Source organism: Papaver somniferum, unplaced genomic scaffold, assembly GCF_003573695.1.
Source record: "Papaver somniferum cultivar HN1 unplaced genomic scaffold, ASM357369v1 unplaced-scaffold_137, whole genome shotgun sequence".
Lineage (NCBI taxonomy): Eukaryota > Viridiplantae > Streptophyta > Magnoliopsida > Ranunculales > Papaveraceae > Papaver > Papaver somniferum.
In genome coordinates this window covers 23,324,454-23,338,999 of record NW_020622934.1, presented here as the reverse complement: position 1 = coordinate 23,338,999, position 14,546 = coordinate 23,324,454, and the positions used below count along the sequence as shown (strand labels likewise).

The 14,546-nt window shown below is 35.6% G+C and overlaps 2 protein-coding genes across 3 annotated transcripts; both read right to left on the bottom strand.

Annotated features, from left to right (window-relative positions):
- Positions 1 to 539: 539 nt before the first annotated feature.
- Positions 540 to 1,813, bottom strand: LOC113334400 (glutathione S-transferase F13-like). Its single transcript, XM_026580658.1, has 3 exons — positions 1,529 to 1,813; positions 1,351 to 1,399; positions 540 to 1,194 (listed from the first exon to the last, which is right to left on the bottom strand). Exons 1-3 carry the CDS (start codon positions 1,673 to 1,675, stop codon positions 740 to 742), a joined length of 651 nt encoding a protein of 216 aa, XP_026436443.1. The 5' UTR covers positions 1,676 to 1,813; the 3' UTR covers positions 540 to 739.
- A 706-nt stretch (positions 1,814 to 2,519) lies between these two features.
- LOC113334359 (glutathione S-transferase F13-like) lies at positions 2,520 to 4,562 on the bottom strand. Of its 2 annotated transcripts, none has more exons than XM_026580631.1 (4): positions 3,849 to 4,562; positions 3,428 to 3,576; positions 3,215 to 3,263; positions 2,520 to 3,077 (listed from the first exon to the last, which is right to left on the bottom strand). In XM_026580631.1, the coding sequence occupies exons 1-4, from the start codon at positions 4,015 to 4,017 to the stop codon at positions 2,623 to 2,625; spliced, it is 822 nt and encodes a 273-aa protein (XP_026436416.1). In that variant the 5' UTR covers positions 4,018 to 4,562; the 3' UTR covers positions 2,520 to 2,622. The 2 variants fall into 2 exon arrangements, with proteins under 2 accessions (XP_026436416.1, XP_026436417.1); XM_026580632.1 differs by lacking the exon at positions 3,849 to 4,562 and adding an exon at positions 3,761 to 3,834.
- Between the last annotated feature and the right edge of the window lie 9,984 nt (positions 4,563 to 14,546).

Below are 14,546 nucleotides of genomic sequence, written 5' to 3'. Positions count from 1 at the left end.
AAAAATAGTATGCATAAGAGCAAGTCTTATGGTGAAATCCAACCTATTCCAAACGTGGAAAATTCATGGAATGTCAAGTCTAGTGGCTTCCAAGTTGGGGTTTTCCAGAGAAAATCCAAGCAAGGTTCCATGGTTTGAAAAAAAAAGCTAACGGCTGAAAAAAAGCTTCATTCTTAATTGCGTTTTTTTTATCCGTAGATTTAAAATGAGTTGTTGAAATCTAACGGCTGAAAAAAAAGCTCCATTCTTAATTGCGTTTTTTAGCTCCATTAAGAATATCGTTTCTACTATTCCATCATTACACTTGCGCTTCCATCCACAGTTCCAAATGATGAGGTGGCGTGGAAGATGGAAGATGGATGGATTCCACCATAAGACTTGCTCTAACAAGTTATGTATTGATTCTTAATAATTTCGGACAATTTTGGATGTCACGGTATCTAAAATTAATTGTGGGCCTGACAATAAGAATATTATTTCTTTTGGATTTACACCTAATTTTCTCAAAATAAAAATGTCATTAAAACCCAAGGAGACATAGTTTAATGGTTGATATACTAGCAGCACTTCGAATTTGATAACAAAATACATAGAAATTCAAAAATAAATTTGATATGTTATGTCTAATTTTCTCATAATGTTGCTTGCACATGCCGCCCGAAGCAAGGTTGTTTTTCTCTGGTTGGTAAAACAATGCTAATTATTGGAAAACACAATAAGTTCACTAATGCACCGCTACTCAAGTCCGACTCTCAATCCGCTGAGCAACCTTAACAAAAGATGGCCTAGCTGAAATGGCCTCCCACCATGCCTTAACATGAACCCTAGATGTGATCATATCAGCCCACGGAGTCTTCATGAAATAGTAAATGTAAGGAAGGTGATGGAGATCAGCAAGAGTGAAAGATTCACATGCCAAGTACTTGGAATTGCTCAACCTAGTTTCATAAACATCAAGCACTATCTCTAGTTTCTTGAGGTTCTCATCAATGATTGCTTGATCAGGAATTTGGTGAAGAAATAATGGCTTTATTAACTTTTCGAAGGTGATAGCACTGATAGCAGGGTTGAACTGCTTGGATTCCACTTCTGACCATACCCCAACCACTGCTGAGGCTTCCATCTTATCATCTCCGGACAGATCTGTGCCAGATTTGTACTTACGGGCTATGTATGCGGTAATTGCACGAGATTCTGTTCAAATTTAAGTTTGATTGATATGAGTAAATCGGGTCCTAATGATCAGTATACTGTACACAGTATATAGAAATAAGTATACCAAAAAAATAAATAAATGAGCCTGGTTGTATACATATGTTCTAGACAATAGCTAGCGAATTGAAAACTCACCAAAAAGTGTGACAGAGCCATCTTCCAAAACTGGTATCTGACCAAATGGCTGTAAATCATATAACAAAACAAAGAAACTTGAGATGTTGAGATAACCAAGTAAAAACAAATTCCGACTAAGTATCGGATGACTGCTCTAGATAATATTAAACCGTGAAAAGGTGTTAACAGTACATACATTTTTGATGAGATAAGCAGGGGATTTGTGTTCTCCTTTAGAAAGATCAACGTAGACAAGCTCATATTCAATTTCTTTTTCGGCCAGAAATGTCATCACAGCCGCTGTTGGGGTTGACATGGGAAATCCATATAGCTTCAAAACCATAGTGAGGAAGGAAGAAAAGAAAAAAATTGCTAGAGAAAGGGAGTGATTCAGATTGTTTATTAGAAGGAAAGGAAGAAGAGTTGGTGTGTGAGATTAAGGTTCCATATTTATATTTATATACGATCTCTTAAGTATAGCAGTACCCAAAATCATATAAAATCAATGGCATTGGGGAGAAATTTAGTCCACAGGTCAACCACTCGAAAATGATGATCGACAACAACTTTTATTGTTTGGGAGATGATCAAGAAACGAACTAGTAATACATCACCACTTACCTCATCCATACCTATTCCCACGTGCTTATGCTGAGCTTGGTACCCACGAATTGAGTTTATTATAATTTTTGGAGTTTTCAAAAACATCATTTCTCTATTTCGTTATTGCCAAGAATCAATGCGAACATCGAGTCCAGAAGTGGTGTATTATTTATTTGTACGAAGCTTACAAAATGATTTATTAATTCATTTGGACGGTCTGCCAAGAATTTTTGAAAGGTTGACTCTCTCGCCACTCATGTTTGACTAGGCTGTGTTTAGTTTGGCCATGAATTATAGTTCTTCTCTTGGATAAGAAAATTCAGTTTTTTTTCTTTTCACCTCCACTGGGTGTTTTGATTTCCCCCGAGGATTCACATTCTTTTTTCGCTGGCTGTTGTGGAACTGTATTACATATCAGTTTTTTTTCCTGATCGATAATTTCATCAGTTTTCTAGAGTTTAAAATGCATATGCAAGTAATTTGGGGAAATGATACCATTGCATATTAATCACTAATCAAGATTTCCGCGCATATGGTAATTAAAGATTAAGATAAATCCTGGAACTGAGGTAGTCTGTTCGGCATATGTTAAAAACAATGTGATACACATTGACAAATAAACTGAAACCCATTACACAAATTATAAATGACAAGATTCTAAAGTTCATCACAACATTCATCAGAAATTCATGCATGCGCGTCCATTTGTTCAGCAACCTTGATGAAAGATGGCCTAGTTGAGATATCCTCCCACCATGCATTAACATGAGGCCTCGAAGTGATCACATTAGAATGCGGAGTCTTAAAGAGGTAGTGAATGGAAGGAAGATGGTGAAGATCAGCAAGGGTGAAAGAATCGCATGCCAAGTACTTTGAGTTGCTCAATCTAGCTTCATAAACATCAAGCACCATACCCAGTTTCACCAAGTTTTCGTTAATGATTGATTCATCAGCAGTTTGGCCAAGATATAATGGCTTTATAAACTTTTCAAAGATGATTGCATTCATAGGAGGGCTGAACTGTTGAGATTCTACTTCTACCCATACTCCAACCATTGCTGCTTCTTCGACATTATCGCACCTAGATAGATCTGCCCCCGATTTATACTTATGAGCGATGTACCTGGTGATTGCTCGAGATTCTGTTCCAAGAATTAATATTTGAAAATCAATATAACTACATTAATAGTCCATGAATCTCTGGTAATAGAAGTAAAATGACAGATACATGAACATGGTTATATATACATGTTTAGTGATAATGGATAACAAAACTCACCGAAAAGGGTGACAGAGGCATCTTCAAGAACTGGAATCTGACCAAATGGCTGTTAATTATAAACACATACAAGTTAATGAAACTTAAGAGATAAGGAGAAAACAGATTATTTACTTGAAGAAAAGAAGCAGAATATATCGATGCATCGTGCGTTAACAAATAAAAACTGTGTCAATATCCATAACCTAGAAGTAGCAGGAATAGTTAGAGTACGTTTTTGGCGAGATGAGTTGGATTCTTGTGTTCTCCTTTGGGAAGGTCAACTGGAACAAGCTCATATTCTAGTTCTTTCTCAGCCAGGCATGTCATTATGCACTCTGTTGGAGTCGACATGGGAAACCCATATAACTTCAACCCCATTGCTACAAGATGCAGAAAGACAAAGTGATTGATATAGATTGTTTGATCAGAAAAGGTGGTGAAGAGTGGTTGTGGCTTGATTAACATTTCTATTTATAACCTTAATATGGAAAAGAGAGGGACTTGGAAAAACTAGCCGCACCCACAAAATTGTGGTATGATGGTTAAGAGTGTTTGGTGGTGTACCTGTACCCCATGTCCGGGCTCGAATCTCTTAGCAACTCTACTTTTTTCGATCAAATAAATAAAATATAAAAAGCTAGCCAACGCCCACCTTGAAAAATGAAGACTGTAACATGCCATGGCACAGCCACATAGACCAAAATCCTTTTATCCGGAGGGTAACGCTGTGGCGGATTTATTAGCGAAGTGGGGAACAACCACGGGATCTCCCCTGATTTTATCCAATCGGCTGTGGGAGTTGACAAATTAAGTTTGTCCATGTTTCGTTTTCGATAACTTGTCACATATTTTCTTTATCTTTTCCCTTCTTGTTCTTTTGAGGTTCTGGCCTAGTCCCCTTGCCTTTATTAGTTATATCAGAGGAAATATTCACAATAAGTTTGGATCTGGATCGCTGATGGTAATGATTGAAGTTGAAGTTTCTGATGACGAATTTGCAGAAGCGCCGGTACCTGGTGACGAACTTGAAGAACTGGTAAATCAAAATAAACGTAAACTAATTGAAGTTTAGGACTAATGATGGTGCTGAATCAGAATGTTTATCTAAGACATTGATTAGATATTGGTATCGAATCAGATTGTTTACACTCTCGATATATGAAAACCCATCATCCCAATCCTCAAATCAAACCCATAGAAATAAATTAGTTTGAATATGAAAGACGAAATTTTGGCTTACATAGAAAAAATGAGGAGCGCTTTAAACATCTTAACACTTTAGCAGTATCAAGGATTTCGTTGATCGACTGCAATTAAGACTAATTTCTTTATTGTAGTAAAGTTGAGAAACCCAGTGAGGAAAGGTTGTAAGGAGATGGAAGATAAAAAAAGTCAAACAAGTTTCTAACTATTAAAACAGGGCCTGGTATCCAATCACTTAAACCCGCGTGTTTTAATCTTATATCTCAGCCATCAAATGTCGCAAAATTTGTTGGCTATAAAACACTGTGACAGACTCTGTGATATTAAGGCTGTGACACGATCCTGCTTCATAAATAAATCCTCTTAGGAGCTTTCCCTTAAAATAAAAATAAAAATAAATTAAAAAAAGGATCAGTAGATAAACCAGAAAATTATTAATTTGATAATCTGTGAAAAATGTCGAATGCTTCCGAGTTCCAACAATAACTTCTTGCAAGACACAACAATACCATAGTGATATGTTAATTAGCTCGCTTTTATATATGCATTGAACTACGATATAACTCAATGCTTTATAGTAACTGATAAAGTAATTAGAAGCTTTGGATGTAGTTAAGTAGCAACTAAAACATCTACTGGTGCTAGCAAGTTTTAGTGCTAAGAAGTAATCTTATCATGTCCTGTTTTGTTAATATAGAAAATAAAAGAAAATGAAAAGCGGGAGAATGGAATTTGAGTAAATTAGTGTTTGGATTGTAGGTTTTGGTACCTCTTTGAGTTTGGATCCTAAGTTTGTCCCTTTTAGTATTTGGGTCGTTGGCCTGTTACTACCAGTTCGAGTTAACTTCTGTTAGTAAATTCCTACTTTTTTCTATCAGTAGTGCACACCAGCTAAAATTGGATTTCCTCGTGATCAAACCACATTGTGTAATCAATCATTATATCACATCTCTCTTATTCTCTTACTTGTTTTTGCTTACTGATTATTTTTAATCAGGCTTTTTCTTTATTGAGGTTAGATTTTAGGGTTCTATTTTGATTTGGGTATGTTTGCAGGTGGAATAACAAGAAAATATTACAAGAAGAAAATCAAGTAGAAAAAAGTCATCATCAACTAGTATAAAGATCAATGGATTGTGAATCATGTGGATAGGTTTTGTTATTTCAAGATCTCTATGAGAGATGAATGGCTTTCTTGTTCTTCTGCTGCTTTACGGAGAAAACCCATTTTCAACCTCCAATAACCAGAATGAGCTTAAAGAGTTGGCCTTGATGATTGAAGCAAAATGATTGACCGTGCATTAGCTTAGAGCAAGAAGCTTGCAGGTCCAAGATGACCGAGCATTGGATCAAGGCCGAATTCAGTAAAGCGCAACAGTTGTGCAATACAGCTCAAATGACAGTTAGGAGTTAGTTACGGGCTTCACAAGCATGCCAAAGACGCGAGACAATGTAAAACGGTTATAAATCAAGTTTTGAAGCATGAGAGAGTATTCATAACTGCTAGAGAACAGGTGTTGGATGATGGTGATGGTTTTAAGAGAAACTGGCCAGTTAACACAGTTATAGGCGGTTATGGAACTGCTTTATGGGACAAATGGATGTCTCATGCGTGTGCAACAGTTTTGCACGGTTTTTGGTCAGTAAAGCTGCTATATAAATAGTCCTAAGGCATGGAAAATTTGGCAGGCTTACATAGGAGAGTGTGAGGCTCGAATTGAGAGATTTTTTGTAAGGATAAGTCTTGGTTCAAGAGGAACAAGTCTGTGTAAGTCCCTAAGTGGGAAAGTTTTGTATTTCTTCCCTTGGATGTAATAAAATGAGTTTATTGTGTCATGTTCTAAGTGTTCTTGGTTGACTGATTGTTGTTGGCAATGTATGGCAATGTTTGAATGCATTATGGAGTGTATTTGATAAGTAAAGAGAAGTGAAAGAAGGCAAAAAATACTTCTACTGTAGAACTGAAGAGTTGGATGTTTGCACTGGTGCAAACTTATAAGACTGAAGTGCAGGTGGGTGAAGTTTGATTCAAGGAACCAATGTGCTTCCGGGTTACACTTTTGCAGAAATTTACAAGAGGCATTTGAAGGTATGAAAATAAGTGTCTTTCATTGGGATATTCGTGGTCCTACAGTTAGCAGGAGTGTTCAATGGCCTCCTTTTTTGAAACGACTCGAATAGACTCATTATTGTCAAAAGACAAACCTCCCTCATTGGTCTTGAGACCCACATGCACCTCTCGCTGCTTGTCTTTGGCAGTTTTAGATAATTTGCCAAACTTATAGGCTAGGGATGTATTGGATCTGGATTTATATAGATAAAAATAGATACTCCCTCCGTTTCAAAATGACAGTCCTCTTTGATTTTGTCAAGATATTAAGGAAACCATAATACTTTACATCGGTGCAGATCCCATGTCCCCTTCCTCCATGTGCCCTCGTGTCCCACTAGTTAGATTTTGACATGTGGCTTCCTTTTTTTTTTCCATAATTCAATTATCCTATTTACGGTTAAAGATAATTATGAAAACATAAAAGCATATATACTGTTACCTTTTTTATCTCCCGAACCAAAAATCTACATCTCTCATTCTTCTTCTCTTTTCTTTTGACTGTACTTTGAGATTACCTGGAGAATGTTCATCACAATCTTTTGGAATGGTTTCCGAGTTGAACTCTTGTAATACAGTAAACTTCAAAACGAGTACGAAGATGTTACATATATCTTTACTAACTCCTTATTAATCAATAAAGTTATGAGTTTTTTCCATCAAAGAAAATAATGTAGCCAGCAAAGTTTAGATCAAATAAATAAATGTGAACTTAATATCTTGTAATCTCATCCAAATTTCTGTTACAAGGATTGCGGCAATTAAACAATAAGACGCAACTCCAAACATTCTACTGTGGCCATCTGATCACTGATTGGCTCAAAAGCTTGTCTTCTCGTCTTACTTGGATGTTAATTCAGCATTTCCGGTTTGGAACTGTTTGGAACTACTGGCGATAGTTATAGATTTGTCGCGTTTGCAATCCTTGTCCTTGTAATCCTTGTTGTTCCTGCAATAAAAGCTAAACATCATTTTCTTTCTTTTTTTTCACAATAATAGGGTATTCAAAGCAAAGTTAAGCACACAAAAATTACCTGGAAGGTGTTAAATACACCGTCCGAGTACGGTTGGTAGTAGGCTCCCGCATTAGATTGTTGTTTGGAAAAATATATACAGTCAAATATTACAAAGCTAAATAATTAATCACCAATTGATTGTAAGACATGTTAACATTGCTGGATCGAATAAGTGACCAAATAAAAAATTGTACCTGAACAAAGAACTGTGATGCCATGGGCATATACCTTGTTCCATACCAAGCAGTATCCTGTCATTTAGAGGATCTTAATTAATACATATATATGCACACACTTATACACATGCATTTAGGACTGTAAAATGATAAAAATAAATACCTGTACGAGTGGATGTGGAGGTGGATGGGGAAAATGGCTTTGTGAAGCCATAACATGCTGGGAATCACTATTTTTTGGATCTAACAGGGTTCTTCGAGCTCTTTTCTGCTTGGTAGTGGCTGTTTCTAAAACGCCCTTTTTCTTTTTATTAGTCTCTGTCTCTAAACTGCTTTGTGGCCTTTTGGAGCTAACACCTACTTCTTTTTCTTTGATTTTTATTCCCCTCACATTACCATTATCACCGTGGATGGGTACAACTACACTTGGCTCTTCTAGATTATTGGTCGTTGGCAACATTGCTTGTGAATTTTCTTTAGTTGTTATTCCTCTGAGAATGTCGTCAACCTTTGCTAGTGTGTTGTTAAATCCTGACAAAGAAATTTCATATGCTTCACTTGACTCTGATGCTCTTGTCGCCAACTGAACGTGTAGTCTACACAACTCTCTGTAACGTTTAATTATATCTCCTTTGGGGTCATTTGCAGTGGTAGCTATTGGACTTATTTTTACACTGCCGGACTTCACATCTTTCGTCCACCTTTTTAAAATGTACTGAGTAGGAATACTTTTAATGTTGTGCAGGGACAAAACTTTTAGAGCATGTGAACACAAGATGCCTGCGAATTCAAATTTCCTGCAGCTACAAGAGATGTTATTATTTTCCATATCAAAGATGACTGTCGGTGATATTATTGCGCATGAGGAATAACTCCATATTTTCTAACTGTCGTACTAGTGTCGCCAAGGTAATTCACGGTACAATCATGAGCTCTACATAATTGTTTCTGAAATAATTTCAAAACCTCATGTGTATATACGATTGCTGCATGTTTTAAAATCTTTACCGGAAATGAAAGTGCAGGGAAGCTCTGGCTTGCTTTGAAGTCTGCTTTTAACTCTTCATAACGACGATCATCAACTAGCCCTTCAAAACGACGAAAAAAAACGCAACATATCATACTTGTAGTTGACATATTTTTTTACCAAACTGTTCAAGCTTTCACTTCGTTGGGTGGTGGTGATTTCAGCACTAAAGGTATTTCTTCCATAAACCAAAGCCCATTTTTCTTTTATATTGAATAATCTGCTCAACCATTCATTATCTTGGAGCTTATATTTCTCAAGCATATTTTTCCAAGCATCTATAAATTCTTTTTCCTCCTCGTAATCATATACACAGTCGCTAAATTCCTTAGCGAAGTTATCGAATTTTTCAAAAACATGGCTAAGATGTTTAGCTGCATTTTGAAATATATGCCAAATGCATAACCGATGGGTTGTTTCCGGCCACTCCGATGCTAAAGCTTTTGCCATTGCAGCATCCTGATCAGTAAAAATACTCTTTGGTTTCTTCCAGGACATGGTTTTAGCAAAAATGTCAAACAACCACTCAAAAGTCTCTGCAGTTTCATCATACAGAAGTGCAGCACCAAATATGACTGATTGCTTATGATGGTTAACTCCAACAAACATCGCAAAAGGTCTTCCTTCATTGTTTTTTCTAAAAGTGGTATCAAAACAAACCACGTCGCCAAAATAATCATAGTCTACCATCATTCTGGCATCAGCCCAAAATATATTAGTTATTAAATCCTCTTTATCCACTTGTATGGCATAGAAAAAATTCGGATCAGTCGATTTCTTCTTTTGCAGATATTCTAATACACCTCCCGTATCTCCTGTTTTCATTTCTCTTGTTCGCTTGGTGCGCAAATAATTTTTATAGTCAAGTGGAATAAATCCAAGATGTTCCCGAGTGCCTGCTTGTCTACTCAGTAAAATACCTGTTGTAATTGCATCCTCACTATTGGATGATCATTAACCTATTAGATGTGTTTCCCTTTAATGAATTTTTTTTTTGATACAAAAACTTTGTTATTCATTCGGAACCTCAAACTTGGATTTTTGGTTCGGGAGATAAAAAAGGTAACAGTATATATGCTTTTATGTTTTCATAATTATCTTTAACCGTAAATAGGATAATTGAATTATGGAAAAAAATGAAGCCACATGTCAAAATCTAACTAGTGGGACACGAGGGCACATGGAGGAAGGGGACATGGGATCTGCACCCGCCTACCCTTAATTACTTGCTTAATTTATTTCAATAAAAATGTTAGTAATAAAAACTACCAAAAATTGTTATGGAATTGTCTATAGGAAATACAAAAAGGAATGAAGGATATAATTGTTTCCTTAATTACACAAATTTCATTAATATTTTAGATTGGGTCACATTAAAAAAGATTTGATAAATATAAAAACTTAACGGTATATTAGAAAGTTCATTGGAAAAATATGACTATAAACAGAAGCTGGACATAATTTTGATATAGATCAAAGTGGAATAGAGGACGGTCTTTTTGAAACAGAGTGAGTACTGATTTACTTTCGTTTAGTGGATTTCTAATGAATCTTAAAAGAATCTTATAGATATATAATTTTAGATTTATAAAATTAGATTAAAATAGATTGAATTAGGATTCATTTAGATTTATAATAATTAAAGTGAGTTACCAAATCGTAATATAGTTGAAAAAATCAAGGTAATAAACATGTCTCCATTTCCAAAAAAAAAAAAAAACATTCATAAGTTGAGGTGGCGGTGTATGCGATGGCAGTAGTTGGTACATGTGGTAACGGTTGCTAGTGGTTGTTGTTGTTGGTGGTGGTGGTTCGGTTGGTGGTTGTTAGTGCTGGTAGTCAATGATTTTTTTTGTTAGTGGTGGCGGCGTTTGTGCTGGTTGGTGTATGGTGATGGTGATGATGGTGGTGGTGTGTGGTGGAAAAACATAGCATGTTGTTGTTTAAAAAACAAATTCCATAAGAATCCATGAAAATTTTGTGGTATGGATTGGGATTAATGTGAGATAATAATAATGCACATATTTTAATTACAAATATTCATAAGAATCTTTATATATTTTCCGCCTCAATTATCTTAAAAGATCCTAAATAAATTGAATATCTAGGATATTTTTGAAATCTAAATAAATTTGTTTTGAATATCATGGATATTTCATGATTCTTACATATCCTAATCAAATACCTGGGAGTTTTTAGGATTGCTAGATATCTATATAAATCTTTATCCAATATATCCATGTTAGCAGTGGAGTACTCTTCGGGAGTAGTGTTTTCATGGGAGGTATTGTAGTCTTGTTCTCCTCATATACAATACACCGTCTCTAGTCAGCTTCTCAACGTTCTGTTCTTTCATAATAATATCATAATCGATTATCATAATTGGCTTTATAGGCGGCAATTTCTTCACCAAAATTTTCTATCTCGGATAATGGAGTCTCTCACCAATGTTAATTTCTGCAAACTGATGACCTTTCTTTGCGATTGGGAAGGTAATTCCCGAATCTCCCGCGTCGCCATTCGAGAACAAATTCGCCCTCGTCAGCTAATGGACAGAGGCAAAGATGGAAATTATAAAAAGGGGAAATTAGACTAAGTCCCAAAAATATTATTTCTCTTATTTTTAGGCTCGAAATATTTTCAGTTTCTATGACACCATAATTATTTGAAATTATGGAAAATACATCCTATTTTTTCAGGGGTATAATTGGAAAGTAAACTAAAATATAACTTATCTAAAAATTGTGTCTTGTAATTTTACAAATTTTATCTCCTTAGAAATATTTTAAAAAGATATACACAACGAGTACAAATAACAACGTAGGAGGTGATTGGTCTTTCTGGTAAAATTTTCGAGAATTGATTACATATTTATTATGCAGCCTCCACAAAAAATGCATAACACAACATGTAAACACCAAAAAAGATGCATAACACGTTATGTAGCCATAATTTTTGGTTCATACATCCATTAATTTGGTTATACAACCACTAAATCGATGTACATACTTAAAAAATAGCATTCAAAGGAAAGGGAAGTATAACGAATTACGCAGCCACCAAAAAAAAATGCGTAACTCTTTAATCTACCACATTTTAATTCATATATCCGCTAATTTAGTTATGCAACCACCAAAACGATGTATGTGTCTTAAAAATAACTTTTCCAACATTTTTTTTTTGAGTTAAACACTAAATACCTCCTTCAGAAGCACTTTTCCTGCGTGGAAGATATTTGCCCATTATATAAGATTAAGACACATGGAAAACATTAACAAAGATCAAGAATTGAGTTTGAAGTGAGTAGAAGGATCAAAACGATTAGTTCGCCAGCTTGCAGTCTGATTAGACAGGTGGAAAAAGACTACTCGTCACAACAAAGAAGGATATCACGGTTTTAGGGAAGTGTACAAACAAGCTTCCCCACAAACCTAATTATCGACAAAGATGAACCCTATCGCCAATTAGCTACAGCAGATCGGTCCCCCGAGCATATCAGCGAGAGAAGTGAGTTGTCTTCCACTAACGAGTTTTTCCTGTAGAAGAGAATGTAAACAATATAAGAGGGTTGAGTTTTTTGAGGGTTCATAGCTTACTGAGAGAGAAATATCGGGAGCATATTTTTACATCCGTGACCACTTGTAATACCCTTCAAACCATAATGATATCACCTTGGTGAATGTATGTTTTAACACTAAACCATATAAATCTCTCATGTCTAGCTTGCTTTACATTGTGAGTATTTGATTGATATTTGTGATTCGAGTTTAAGGATAGATCTTTGGGAGTAGTGTGGGTTTTCCAGCATCTATAGAGATCATTTACTAAAATCTATAACTTTGATCAAACCAATCGCAAAGTAGTGTGACCATGTAAACTACAACTCAGTGAGTTGCCATAACTTGGACAGACTCGTTCCCAAACTAATTGGGATAATAAAGCAAGTCATATGGCAAAAAATATGTAGCCATAGGTTTTGGAATTGAATTGAAACAAGTAGGAACATAACGATATTTCTTTTGTTATCGGTTGTTAATTCAATGCGTGGAATACAGAATAAGTTCGAGTCCTATTGCAAGAATAGGCAATTATTGTTGTTTATGATTTATTTATTGGAGTTTTAATGTGAGATTGTTGTTTATGATTTTTTTTTGATAGGCTAAAGCTGGACCCAGGTCCCTACCCAAATCCAACCAGTTGGACTATCTCCATTGCTAGACCCAATCCCGTCAAACCCCTCTATATAACTAAATTAAATATAAACCTCTACGGTGGGGATCGAAATCCTGACTTCCTCCTTACTGGAGTTGATGGGATACCACTGAGCTATGCTCTTGGATTCATTTTATGATTTATTTATTGGAGTTGAATGCGTGAGAGAGAGTATATAGACGGTTATTTACGCTCAATGAAAGTAAAATAACTCATGTAGAGTCGGTACCAGAGATGTTAATTTTGAAATTTTATACCCGAATCAATTTCTTATTAAAGAAGAAAACGGCAACATCAAAAACCAAAGGTTCACTGATCTACTAAGCAGCTTATAGGTTTTTTTGAAATAACTCATATAGAGTCGGTATCAGAGATGTTAATTTTGAAATTTTGTACCCGAATCAATTTCTTATTAAAGAAGAAAACGGCAACATCAAAAACCAAAGGTTCACCGATCTCTCTTCTTTCACCCATTCTCAAAGTGTCTAGAAAATCCATCATCTTCTTCCTCCTTTTCTCAGATCTAGTCCTTCTGGGGTTAGATCCGAGCAAAGATTGTTTGTGTTTTAGGAGTTGTTTAGTTATTCTGAATAAATCTCTTCGCTATTAGAGCGATTCTTTTCTTCGCTATTAGGGCAATTATTCTCTTCGCTATTAGGGCGATTTTATCTGCACTTTTGATAGTGTTTCATTCTATAGATTTGTTCGTGATTTGGTTTGTTGGATACAAGTACATCAGCGATTTGACGGAGGCAAGATCAAATTATTCTTCAACTGAATAATAAATCTAGGGTTTCTAGGCTTCTCGCTACGCATGAGTTTCTGGGCAAATCACTCCTCCCTCATAGGAGTATCTCTTTTCAAGAAGAAAATCAATCAAAATGGTCGAATTATGATTTCAAATACCATTCCTTCTCAAATCTCTATATACGAGATTTGGGTGCTACCGTTGTGGATAGTTCTTTCTCTTCGCGATTTATTTTCGTTTTGCACCTATTATTGTATTTGTTTCATGCTTATGTTGAACTTGTTTTTTCTTAAAAACCATCATGTAAACGTTTCTTATTTGGAATAAAATACTAGTGGTTTGATTATCAAAAACAAAACCAAAGGTTCAAGAAAAAAATAAAATAAAAAATATTCATTTAATATTATATGCATTTAATATTTTTGTCCTGGACCCATGAGCAGCTGCCTGCCTACCCGAAACAGGAAATCAAGCGCATGGTATTCAGTTACAACGCAAAAGGTAAAAAGAAAAATATTATCTAACATCCGTTCACTTGTGTCTTGCTTTCTTCCGTGGTCCTCAGACCTTGGCTTTTACGGATAGGGCAAACGTTCTTCTGTACCAACCATTGTGTAATACAGTCCTCATGGTACTCATGTTTGGCAATCAAGAGTTCCGATCTTATCCTTGTTCTCATATACATCCTGACATATGGTGCAAATTTCAGTCTCCTCCTCCGCCGACTCTACACATGTGGTGCGAACTCTTGTTTTCAGATGACTTGAGACGGTTTCTTTTGATAACCCTCCTACTTTGCCAATCCTTTCTTCCAATTCCATTAATCCCTCATAACTCATGCCATCTAGGTCATCTGTC